Raw genomic sequence first — 12,877 nt, forward strand, 5'->3', positions numbered from 1 at the left:
CACCTTCTTACTTTGGGCTCTATTCACTAATAAGTGAATAGCTCTATATTAGGAATCCTTTGATGTATCCATGGAGAGAGTGGAATATATTCATTCTAGCTAAGACCTGTTACCAGACTTGGTATATCTCCCACATTACTGGTTGGGTAATGTCAACGATGTTCAATTAGCCTCCAATTGTCTGGAAGCGTAATAGCAATGATGCCTTGATGTCAGTCTTTACGATGCTCCCAAGTAATTTTAGTAGCATTTAACTAAGGTTAGAGCATGTTTTGTGTTCATTATACAAGACCATTAACCTCCAAGTGTCACAGCCCAACAAATTACTGCTAGTCCACCAGAAGGTAGGTCTGACGTGGCAGAAACTAGGTCAGCACACAGCATTGAGCAGTGATGTGATGCTTTTGTCAACATGGTGCAGGAGATTGTGATGTATAAACCAACTTGTTGGAGTCTACTCCCTGCTTATGGTCAAGTATATTTAACTTGGGAAAAAACCTTGTGTTACAAGTTGAAATAGAAGTCATGGTTTATATAGACCAGGGGTAGGCAACCCCCGGCACGCGTGCCAGACGTGGCACTTGGACCACTTCTTTCTGGCACTCAGGAGCTCTGCAGCTGCCTTACTAAAGCAGCCAAAGATAGCCGAAACGCAACAGTTCCATTTTGATAATCTTCGGCTGTTTTAATGAAGCAGCTCCATGGTATGTGGATGTGCGGGCTGAGTCTCCAGAGAGTAAGTATGAGGCATAAAATAAACTTGAGGCACAACTTTGTGGCACAATATAAACTGGGGGCACATCTATGCTGCATAATATGAATCTTTATCTGTTGGTTTCTTTACTATTAACATTCCCATGAAATTATCATGATAAAATAAGAATTATTATATATATATATATATATATATATATATATATATATATATATATATATATATATATATATATATATATATATATATATATATATATATATATACACACACACACACACACACCCCTCTGGCACTCTTGGGCTTGAAAATATTTTTTCTGGCACACTGATAGAAACAGGTTGCCAAGCCCTGATATAGACCATAAGTCAGAAGCCTGTAGTTCTACATTGCCAACTTCAGCCAAGCCAGGTATAGACAGTCTCTTGTTATATGACATATGCTATAAATGTAGGATGCCTCTGGAAAAACGTATTTACTTCATTCTTTTACCGTTTATATTTGTGTCTCTTCAAAGGTATATCTATGCTGCTGATGTCACAGGTCATTCAATTAATGTGTTCAAAAGGAACGTAAACTGGTCACTTTCTCCAGTAAAGGTAGTATATTTTATATTTTATATACTTTTTCTGAACCCCCCCCCCCCCCCCCACCAATCATCGCTCCCACCCCTGAGCCATCTTGGTCACGCTATCAACCTTACCATAGAACAGTGAGGACCACAAGACCATGCTCTGCTCTGAGTTTGTGCGGTGGAGAACCGGAGAGAAGGCTTCCAGCACAGCACAGACAGAATATAGCGTGGAGCATCTTCTAAAGGTTACAGCTCTGCAACCGAACAATAGGATAGTACTACCATATTTATATAAGAATGGATAAGTGACATTGATATATAATATACCTTGCAAATATAGTCATTATTTATTGTGCTTTTATACAGTACGGTCATGGAATTCCTTAATGGATTCTAATATCCTTATATTTTAAAGTAGGCGCACAAATTATACTTATTAAAATGTCCTAACACAACATCATACTTGCCAACGCTCCCGGAAAGTCCGGGAGACTCCCGAAAGTCGGGTCAGTCTCCCGGACTCCCGGGAGAGCTGTAATTTCTCCCGCATCCCGCAATTCCCTTGGTAAAATGACGCAATTCAAGGCACCCCGCCCCCTCTCGCCCTCTAGTCACGCCCCTCTCCTGGACGTCGCCTACTGAAAGTAGGCAAGTATGCACAACATTATATAAATAGGAGACAGGTCGTTCTGTGGAAATGGGTGGAGTCATCCTCTAAGTGCTCTGCTCATGCATAAAACAGGGGGAATTACAGACAAAAATTAGACATATGAGCCTATGAATGATTTGACTTGTAATGAAGTTACTATAACTAAAGCAGACCTCCCAACATGTCACCCGCCAGCAGGACAAGAGGTGGGGTAGCGGCACAATGGGGGCATGACCATGTTGTGCCAGGGTTGTGACCACACCCCCAGAGGGCTGCAGCGCTAGGCTGCACATTAGATACCTCCCTTCCCCCAGCATTCCAACCAACGGGAAAACTTGTCCCCACCGGTACAGAGCCCTAAAATCAGGAGTGTCCCATTGAAATCAGGACAATTGGGAGATATGGCTAAAGCACTGTTGTCCTTAAATTTATTTGCCTAATCTTAAAATACAACCTGCACAATGACAAAGAAAAACAATATGTTTTGCATACATGCTGTTATAAAATGCATAGTGTTGATTACCCTTCAAATGCATTCCCCTCTTTGTTTAAAACATCCCCACATATACAACCATAAAATAAAGACACGGACACCGACTTAAGATTGGAATAAAAAAGGTCCTTTTATTACATTATTATTATTTAAATTATATGTTTATTTTATTTTAATTATCTTTATTTTATTTTATCTATCAATACTATCAAAGCTATAAGCAATTTGGACCTTTTTCTTATAGAGGTGGCGAAGAGCAAAGGCAGCCATCTAAAACCAACATGAACCAATACGGTGGAAGATCGCCTCCTTTCCACCAACCCAGGTTAAGCCTTAACTATTGGCCGGTACTATACACTATAAATTAACTCAATACCCTCTGACTCAAACTGGTCAAGCCCTTTCTAGGCAAAAACCTGATACTCCTTACAAGAGTACCAACGAGTCTAATAACATTGAGGGAACCAAGGCTATATTGCCAACACATTAAGTACCGTATGTTTAACAACCTTATGACTGCCATGCTCTCCTGCCACAGCCGAGTGCCCTACGGACCACGCGGCCCGCCACCTAAAGAAAAAACTAAACCCTTGAGCTCTGAAAAAATCCTCTCTATGAACAAAACCGTTCATACTGGCGACAAATGAACCCCATCTGCTCTAAAAAGATGCCTCTTGTCTACCGTTAACCCAGGATGACTAATGACAACCCCCTGCGTGCCCCTAATGTTCTGTCTTGCGTATCCATTTATCTTTTTAACCACCTTTATCAATGTGGCCGGGGGAATAGATGATCTCCAGGACAATCGAGGTATAATGTTGGACCAACAAACCTTCATTGAAGGCCATCGGGCATGTATCTGTGCGAGATCTTCACGAATATTAATGATTAAATCAAGGGATTTGCCCTTTCCTACATCATTACCTCCCAAATGAATGACCACTATATCCGGGGTACCGTGCACTTCTATTTCTTCCCTTAACGTGGGAATCAAAGCCGCCCATACCATGCCCCTTTTACCCAACCAGCAGATGTCAACTGGGTGTGTGAAACCGGACCAACTCTCCGCTATCCTGTGCTTCGCAGCCCAAAAGATAAATGAATGACCCACGACCCATATCCTCGTCTTCTTCACCGAAAAACCTAAAACAAATTGAATAGTCTCATCAATCATAACCGTGTCTGAGACATGATCCACCAAACAACCGTGTTAACAAACGGAACTATATTATTATTTTATCTTTATTTTTATTTAAATTATAACACTTCGCTGAGGTATCCCCTCCCTACCAGAGGGGCCACCCCAACTAAAATCGAATATTGGAAAGGGAAAAAAGATCCTATCTTTAGTTCTAAAGGCAATTGATTTTATCTATTTTGTCTCGTTTATTGACTGATTTATTTATTTATTTTTATCTATTTTGTCTCGCTAAACTGGAATTATCTTTATTCTTTAATTCTTAACAAAAGGAAATGGAAAATTGGTAACCCATATGTAGGTAAAAACCCCTTGTAAACCCCGGGAGGCACACACACTAATCAGGCCTTGCCAAGGAAAACAAGAGGAAAAATCCCTCCATGCCCCCGTTTAACACAGCAAGCAGCATAACCCTGGGTCACCAAGTGATAGATGAGAAAAGAAGAGATGAAAGCGATAAAGAACCATGAGAGACATAAGGAGAGAACATGACCATATATATAAGAGCCCTTACAAGGCTCATTTATCCGGCCGGATATATTTTTTATAGGCCTGTGACTTCCATCTCCCTAGCGCTTGAATCTCATTGACAGATGCCCCTCTGGCTGCAGCGGCGGTGGCCGCCCCTATTCTGAAGGAATGCGTGCCATATTCAACAGGGTTAAGGCCAACCTCCCCAAGGCCCCGTTTTAACAAAGCACTAAATTGAAATTTAGTTACTGGCGTATTGTCAGAATGACTTAACCACAAACCTTCCCCTGGGGGGCGAATTTTAGCGAATTGATTGGCCAGCTTGACCGGGCATATGGATGTTTCCTGCTGCTCCGTAATCGCTAACCAATGACCTCTGCCTAGCTGATCCGTTTTGAATTTGACTATCTTACAACGTATCACATTAGTTTGTAAAATAACATTTCTAAACAACAAAGCTCCCCCTATGTCGTTCTTAGATCTGGCTACCAACTCACTAACCCTAAAGGCTCCGTGATACGCCATTGAAAAAGCCAGCCCGAATAGCAAAGCCTCATAGTCATCTGTAGCTAAATAACGCAATGCCGCAATCAATCTGGCTAAAATTTGCCCGTCAATCGGCCGGCGTGTGTCGCTAGTTATAGGCTGAATCCTGGCCCAACCCTTCAGCGCTTTAGTTATGATAAATGACTTTGTGGGATCCTGCGCGCTGTTCAACTTAGCCGTGAATGAAATACCAGCCAAAAGGGACCCCATCTTTGCTCTAGAAACCCCTTCGTTGTAACACTTCCACATAAAACCCGTAATGGAGGGAATCTGACCTGAAGTGTCGCTGTTGCAAGATGCGCAGTAACTCAACCAACGTTCCCATGCCCCTTGATAACATTTCCTAGTTGCCGGAGCCAGGGACGCTTCTGCTAGCCACCTTATCCCTAACGAACCATCTGCCAAACATAAGGAGGACACTGTAAGCCAGTTAAACTTGCATGTGGAGCCAGAGATCTAAAACGCTGCCATTCAAAGCGGGAAAGAGCATCAGCTATTTGGTTGTCCACGCCAGGAACATGACGTGCCCGAAAGGTAATATCAGACTCTAAACACCTCAACACCAGGACACGGAGCAAATTAATCGCCGTGCGTGAGGAGGCGCTTTGCTTGTTAATAGCCTGCACCACACCTAAGTTGTCGCACCAAAAAACCACGCTCCTGCCGCGCAACCGGACAGCCCACAGCTCCAAAGCCACAACGATGGGAAACAACTCTAACGTTAACAGATTTTGCACCAGGCCTTCGGGTCTCCATGACTCCGGCCAGGGTGCCGCGCACCATTCCCCTTGAAAAAAGGCACCAAAACCTTTCGAGCCTGATGCGTCTGTATGCAAATCCAACGAAGTACTAGCTACTGCGTGTGCTGGCCATACTCTTACACCGTTGAAAGCCACTAGAAAACGACTCCATATGCCTAGATCCTCCCTAATCTCTGTTGACAAACGCACCTGGGAATGGGGACTACGCAAGCCTGACGTTGCTAGCTGAAGCTTCCTACAAAATACTCGGCCCATGGGTATTACTCGGCAGGCAAAGTTGAAAGAACCTAGCAATGATTGAACTTTACGCAACGTACAAGATGGAACAGCCAAGACCTCTTGTATCAGGGATTGTAACTTAGCCACTTTATCAGATGGTAAACGACAACAACCTTCCACTGTGTCAATTTCGATACCTAAAAACCTCAGGCATGTGGCCGGGCCCTCCGTTTTGTCTGCAGCTACTGGCACCCCCATCACACGAAACAACGCCTGCGCAGCATACAGTGTTTCCTTACAACTAGGGGAATCAGCCGGACCTATAAACAGGAAGTCATCCAGATAATGCGCAATGCCGCGATGTCCCGTCCCCGCCCCGATACACCAATGGAGGAATGAACTAAACGCCTCAAAATATGCGCACGATACTGAACAGCCCATTGGCAGGCACCGATCCACATAGTAACGGTTCTGAATTCTAAAACCCATAAATTTAAAGGACTCTGGATGCAACGGAAGGAGGCGAAAGGCCGATTCTATGTCCAACTTGGCCATAAGCGCACCATTGCCAAATTCTCTCACTAGTGCTAACGCATCATCAAAGGACTGGTACACCACTGAGCTAATTTGGGGGTCAATAGCATCATTAACTGACTTACCCGCCGGGTAAGATAAATGCTGGATTAACCTAAATTTTCCTGGGGCTTTCTTAGGTACTATTCCCACCGGGGAAATGACTAAGTCTTGAATGGGAGGGGATGAAAAAGGACCCACCATGCGCCCAAGGCCTATCTCTTTACCCACTTTTTCCGCTAAGATGTCGGGGTGTGCATACGCTGAGCGAAGGTTTCTGGCGGCAGTACCCGCCACCCCACTATTTATGGGAAGACGAAAACCAAGGCGAAAACCCTCCCTGAGAAAAGAGGCCTGCGCCGCATCTGGGTAAAGGGACAGCCATTTGCAGAGGATAGGGAATATAATGGGGGAGTCCGCTTTAGACAGAACCCCCCGCCCCTCCCCGTCCCCTACCGACTCCGACGGAGCCCCTAGGGCATTATTTAAGGGGATGACTACCTCTACAATTGGTGCAGACGTGTCTATACCGGCACGAATCCCCCCTCCCGCATGAGGAATTGTTAAAGGCGAAACAACGTTTTTGGAAGACTGGGGAGCACCTCGTCTCCCCCCATACGGAAACCTGGCTAACTGAGGGGGACCGTACCCCATGCTCACCTCCCACACCTGGGCTCTATTTAATCTTAACCAGATCTCAACATCCTTAAAAGCCAGGGGCATATAAAGCTGACCGTGTACCTTCTCGCGGAACAGCTTATCGTACAATCTCCAGGTACCTGGGCGTTCACAACTATGCATCTCATTAATAAGGTGAAGGTATTTCCATACGTCTATAAGTGCATCAGGTCTAGTTTCCAAATAACAAGCTGAGAAAACGGAGTACCCTGTCAGCCAGTTCGAAAAGTTTCTGTAAGCATCCTCCCCGACTCCCCCTCGCATGCACGCAGCCGCCAACTCCTTTTGAGCGACCTTCGTCAGTTCAAATATATCAACATAATGACCTCTCTTGATCTTGTGCCTCATGCTGCGCCTAACTCCTATCAACAATGCCGTGTTTTCACATCTAACTAGGGGACCTCCAGCCGGAGTAGGAGACGCTGCCTCCCGCCGATCTACGTTCTTCCTCTTAGTTCCCCCGAAGTGGGTGTTAAGAATTTTAATGAGCTTGCGCTGACCCTGCCTGGGAGAAGATGGGGCAGACTCATCACTGGTGGTGGCTATGCTAGAACTGGACATGTAGGTGTTGCTTATAGTAGAACCATCATACTCACCGACCGCTGCCTGCGCCTCCTGCAGGTCCAATCTCGCTCCGCCCTCGCCTTCCGAAACAACTTGGTGCGACCCCTGCTGCCCTGTCGAAGTCCCCGCTGCCTCTTCCTGTTGGAGCTGCGACCCTGCTCCGTCCACGCCCGTCTGCCCTGCGACTGAAGATGGCTGCATCTGTGAAACTGGATAAGAAGACATGTTAGCACGTGGGGAAGACAGGTTATGCAACTGTTGAGTAGGAACCCCATCCGGGGTAGGCACCGGGGGGGGAACCATGAGGTGACCTAGGAAACCCGCTTGAGGGGGAACCCCTTGATCCCTACTTCCTTGTTGTCTAACCAGAGAAAACGAATCCGTACCAGAAACGCCAGAACTATTAAACAAGGAGGGTTGAGGATAAGAATGCACGTACTGACCCGCAAGGGCTGGATAAGGGGCCGACCACAAATTCCCCGCTTCCACTACAGACCCATAACCTCTAGGGGGGTACGGTAATGACCAAGAGGGGGCGGGTCCCTCCACCCTGTGTTGCTGGCCGACATGTTGCTGCAACGGCCACATCATGGCTGTGTCAGAGGCCAGTGATCGATTAGGAGCCGAACAAACAGAAGGGGACTGCTGATGGGCTGAACCCCCCATCCCTAGGGGGAAACCCACCGGGGCTGGGCCCAGCAAACCAGGGGCCCTGTTGGAAGATATCCCCACCCCAGCCTGATGCAAGGAGTCCATGGAAAAAAGGAGGGGGGAGGATGAGGAGGGAGGAGGGGGGGGGGTCCCTGGCCTGGGAGGAGGACAGGGAGGAAAGGGGGTTGAGAGGGAGAAGGGCGAGGGGGGTGGACAGGTGGCACGAATAATGAAGGGAATGAGGCAGGGACCCAGGAAACTGTTGCCCGGAAGAAACCAAGGAGGGGGACCCTGAAACCGCCCCCAGACCTAGAGACCCCGGAGAACAAACGGGATGAACAATAACGGGCCCCAGGCCTCTATAAGGGGACCCCTGGCCCTGCTCCACCGCAGGCTGGCCCAGGACCACACTACTGGCGACATGACCAGGAGGGATGGCGGGGGAGACAGTAGGCCCGACGGAGGAGGGAGGGGGGGCTGGAGCTGGCGAGGCCACGGAGGGAACCCCAGGCGCGGGGGAAGGAGATCCCCTGCCTCGGGTTCTGGCAGCCTGCCTAATGCGGTGGACGGCTCCGGACACGAGCGGCCTCACCGCCCGCTCCGGAGCCCTAGACCTGCGTGCGCGACCCGGCCCCGCGAGACACACTCGCGGCGGCCGAGTCACGTGGGCGGCGGGCGGCTGCCCTCATGGAAATAGTAATGCCTCCGCCGGGAGGACCCGGGGGGCATACAGGCAACTGGGCAGTACGGGGGGGACCAGGGGGAACTGCTGGGGCTGAAGTCGCAGCCAGCGACGACGGGGGGGGAGGGGACCCCGCAAACCTGGCGGGAATGGAGCGGGACCTTCTGGGGCGGGATGATGCCATGCTGGGGAAGGGAGGACAAAGTAAAGAAAAAGGGGGAAAAAAGACAGGAGAAGCAGACAAGCAGAAGGAGAGAACAGAGAGAGAGGTAGAAAAAGCAAAAACAAATCACAACAGATAAAACTACAAATACAGAGGAGCCAGATACTAAGCCTGATGCTGCAGCTTCTCCGGATCCAGGAAACAGGAAGCTCTCTCCTTCTCACACTGCTTGATATATTCTTTCCACGACACTCCCACTTCCTTCCTAATTGACTGATTACACTACAGCCTTAAAACCCCCCAGTGGTGAGTAACATTATCAGCTCACAACACATGATTTTAAACTCCTTCAGCTAATGGCCTCTCTCATAATAGTATGTACAATTGTAAATCTGTAAATTAATATACACTATGTAGCTCTAACTGCACCCAGTGAAGGCAGCCATTTTGTGAGAATGTATTTTATCCCTTCACTAGGAACAAGTGACACAAAATGGCAGCACCCATTGTGTGAAGGGAGATAGCATCTACAAAATATTAGATGCCTAATACATTTTAACCATGTGTAGTTTTTCGTGTCACATTTCATTTTATGAACGAAGTTGCAATTGTCTAATTTATTACCTCAGCTCTTGTAATACGCCTATCTGAGGCAGCCATTTTGCTTGACCTCCGCCAGTGTGCTTCTCATTACTTGTATTGCTCTATTGAACTGGAAAATATGTTATTATACATTGTAGATGACAAAATGACAAACCTGTTTACAAATACAATTCCCTACATTTTAGAATAAATAATAAGTGATAAAAAAAAAAAAGTGAATGTCCAGATATCAATTAAGTTTCGTTCATGTATTGAAATAGTGCCCGCCCTCAAAATATATGACACGGCCAACGAGACACAGCAATACAAAACTTATATACACTGACTGCCTGTTTTCCACCGAATTCAATATAAAATACTTTTACTAACCTACAAGGCCATCAACAAAGCTGCACCAACATACATCTCCTCTCTTGTCTCAAAATATCTCCCAACTCGGCAACTCCGTTCTGTACAAGGTCTGCGTCTCTCATCCACCCTCGTTACTTCCTCCCATTCCCGGTTACAGGACTTTTTTCGGGCTGCACCCACTCTATGGAATTCTCTCCCTCGCACAATAAGACTCTTCTCTGGTCTACAAACTTTCAAGCGTTCTCTGAAAACCCACCTCTTCAGACAAGCTTATAATACTCCTCAACCACCCTCTTAACCTCACTACATTACCCTATTACCACCCGTTACACAATCTCACACAAGACAACTACCCCCTGACCAACATTGTTGTGTGACAGGATTATTTAGCTTATGAGTCACTTTTACCTTTGCAGTCTGGCTGAACCAAAATGCAAAATGTAGACTTAACCTCATGTGTCAAACTCCCATTGTCCCATAGATTGTAAGCTTGCGAGCAGGGCTTTCTCACCTCTTTGTCTGTTTTACCCAGTTTGTTTATTAGTTTATTATGTTTGTCCCCAATTGTAAAGCGCTACGGAATATGTTGGCGCTATATAAATAAATGATGATGATATACCATCTGCTTATGTATCATATAAGGAACAAACATTTCACACCTCACAAGGGTCTGTAAAATCAGGTTCCACAGCTGCTGCGTACTATTAAGTAACCCTTAAATTGTATGCCTAAAATTTTCTCACAGGCTATCTTGTTATTACAAGTTGATTGCTATGACTACTAACAGTATTGAGGATATTGAGCTTCAGTGACTTTATGTAGTTTCTGTTAATTAGAGTAAAAATATTTTAGTCGCTAACCCAAATAAAATTCCTCTATTGTTACAATATTTATGTTTAACATTTTACTTTATAAATGATGGTAATTATACATATAACACATCGTTATTGTGATTTCTATCCAAGGTGGTTGATTTGGATGTACTTGTGGATAATCTGTCAGTGGACCCAGAGACCGGGGATATTTGGACGGGCGCCCATCCAAATCTATATAAATTGTTTATTTACAATCCTGAAGATCTCCCTGGATCAGAGGTCAGTGTGAGCTTTATAACACTCTAAAGATTGAACAAGGGGGACATTATTTAAAGAGTCTAAGCAACAATAAAACTTATGTTACAAGCTGAAAAATGTATCCCGCCATTTGTATACCATCCTCCTGGCTTAAAGTGTGCATGTTATCTATACTGGAGGCCGCCATGTTGCCTGAACCAGACTATTACATCAACAGGAAACAATAGGGGACAGCTGGAAAAATTGCGTGCTTATTCTGCTTCTTTATTTGTGCAAATGTGCGTTCTTGTCTGCCTGTTGTATTTAAAGCTGTACGCTGGTTCTAATCCATACTTCAAAAGGAAAGTCTCCAACTCCTCTGATTGGACGCTGCAAAGGTTTGTACCCTGCAAACATCACCCTCTTGGTGAATCTATACATTTAACCTTAATACCAGGTGGACTTGTACAAAAGTAGATGAGTGACATCCCAAAAAAACATTGGTGCAGTGAGTTTGCACTTTTGCAGGACTGCCTTCAACAAGGAACGGCAGTAATCTGTTCAAAACTTGCATTTGCTCTGTGCATCTGGATTTTTAATACTTTGCAAATTACCTTTTCATAATGACTTTATTTTTTATTTTTTTATTTTTTTTTAGATTACTTTAGAAACAAACTTGTTACCTCCAACGCCAAGTTTAATAGGAGAAAAAAGTGGCAGAGGATAAAAGCCCCTGATTGCAGACACGTTGTAGCATGCATACTCAGCCGTCATAACTAGTATTCAGGACTTAGACTAGCCCTATAGGCGATGCAAGAGATATGGCAGAAAACCAGCGTTCTACTGTGTGCTGCCAACTTTGACTCTGACATGGCTGCACGGGAACGCTCTTACTGTACATTGCCTACGTAAATCCGGCCATTCCCACCCTGCTCACACCGCTAAATCATAGGCTGTAGTGAGTGTCTTTGTGTTGGATGCTGACTTGGACTTGGCTGCATCCTGTTGCACATCGTCCAGTTCTGGGCATACACAGTGATATATTTGCAAACGATACACACAAAACCGGCAGATACGTTCCTTAATGACTCAGGCCTACTATCCACAACTGTAGCAAAATATTGCGCACGGTTAATTTAGATCAGGGATTGGCAACAGGCCTCCCTCCCAGCCTTCCCCTGCGGCCACCAGCTCCTTTCGTCTTTATTGCCAGATTTGTTTGTTCTATCTTGTATTGACAATTACATTAAGTTTATGCAAAGAGTCAATATTTGCAGTGTTGACCCTTCTTTTGAAGACCTCTGCAATTCGCCCTGGCATGCTGTCAATCAACTTCTGGGCCACATACTGACTGATGGCCGCCCATTCTTGCCTAATCAATGCTTGGAGTTCATGAGAATTTGTGAGTATTTGTTTGTTCACCCGCCTCATGAGGATTGACCACAAGTTCTTAATGGGATTAAGGTCTGGGGAGTTTCCTGGCCATGGACACAAAATTTTGATGTCTTGATCCCCAAACCACTTAGTTATCACTTTTGCCTTATGACAAGGTGCTCCATCATGCTGGAAAAGGCATTGTTCATCACCAAACTGTTCTTGGATGGTTGTGATAAGTTGCTCTTGGAGGATGTTTTGGTACCATTCTTTATTCATGGCTGTGTTCTTAGGCAACATTGTAAATGAGCCCACTCCCTTGGCTGAGAAACCACCCCACACATGAATGGTCTCAGGATACTTTACTGTTGGCATGACACAGAACTGATGGTAGCGTCACCTTTCCTTTTACGGACAAGCGTTTTTCCAGATGCCTCAGACAATCTGAAAGGGGATTCATCAGAGAAAATGCCTTTACCCCAGTCCTCATCTGTTCAATCCCTGTACCTTTTGCAGAATATCAGTCTGTCCATGATGTTTTTCCTGGAGAGAAGTGGCTT

General features: G+C 45.6%; 2 protein-coding genes across 4 annotated transcripts in view; one reads left to right on the forward strand and one right to left on the reverse strand.

Moving 5' to 3' along the window:
- LOC142158119 (serum paraoxonase/arylesterase 2-like) overlaps window positions 1–12,877 on the forward strand; it is a 97,808-nt gene that overhangs the window by 38,755 nt on the left and 46,176 nt on the right. For 2 of the 3 annotated variants that reach the window (XM_075211781.1, XM_075211778.1), the window contains exons 7-8: window positions 1,233–1,314; window positions 10,857–10,985. The exons of the other annotated variant lie outside the window; for it this stretch is intronic. In XM_075211781.1, the coding sequence (XP_075067882.1) occupies window positions 1,233–1,314; window positions 10,857–10,985 (211 nt within the window). The remainder of the gene's footprint in view (window positions 1–1,232; window positions 1,315–10,856; window positions 10,986–12,877) is intronic. 3 annotated transcript variants of the gene reach the window in all.
- Window positions 2,537–8,368, reverse strand: LOC142158118 (uncharacterized). The gene is made up of 2 exons (XM_075211777.1): window positions 7,474–8,368; window positions 2,537–5,044 (listed from the first exon to the last, which is right to left on the reverse strand). Exons 1-2 carry the CDS (start codon window positions 8,195–8,197, stop codon window positions 4,149–4,151), a joined length of 1,620 nt encoding a protein of 539 aa, XP_075067878.1. The 5' UTR covers window positions 8,198–8,368; the 3' UTR covers window positions 2,537–4,148.

This window comes from Mixophyes fleayi, chromosome 5 (assembly GCF_038048845.1).
Source record: "Mixophyes fleayi isolate aMixFle1 chromosome 5, aMixFle1.hap1, whole genome shotgun sequence".
NCBI lineage: Eukaryota > Metazoa > Chordata > Amphibia > Anura > Limnodynastidae > Mixophyes > Mixophyes fleayi.

What these genes read in the sequence shown, in the direction of transcription:
- LOC142158118 (XM_075211777.1), bottom strand. Translation starts at nt 8,197, where the DNA reads ATGGACTCCTTGCATCAGGCTGGGGTGGGGATATCTTCCAACAGGGCC. An exon ending in GGAGGCGCAGGCAGCGGTCG is followed by an intron (nt 5,045 to 7,473) that starts GTGAGTATGATG and finishes TATGTTTGGCAG; the next exon opens with ATGGTTCGTTAGGGATAAGG.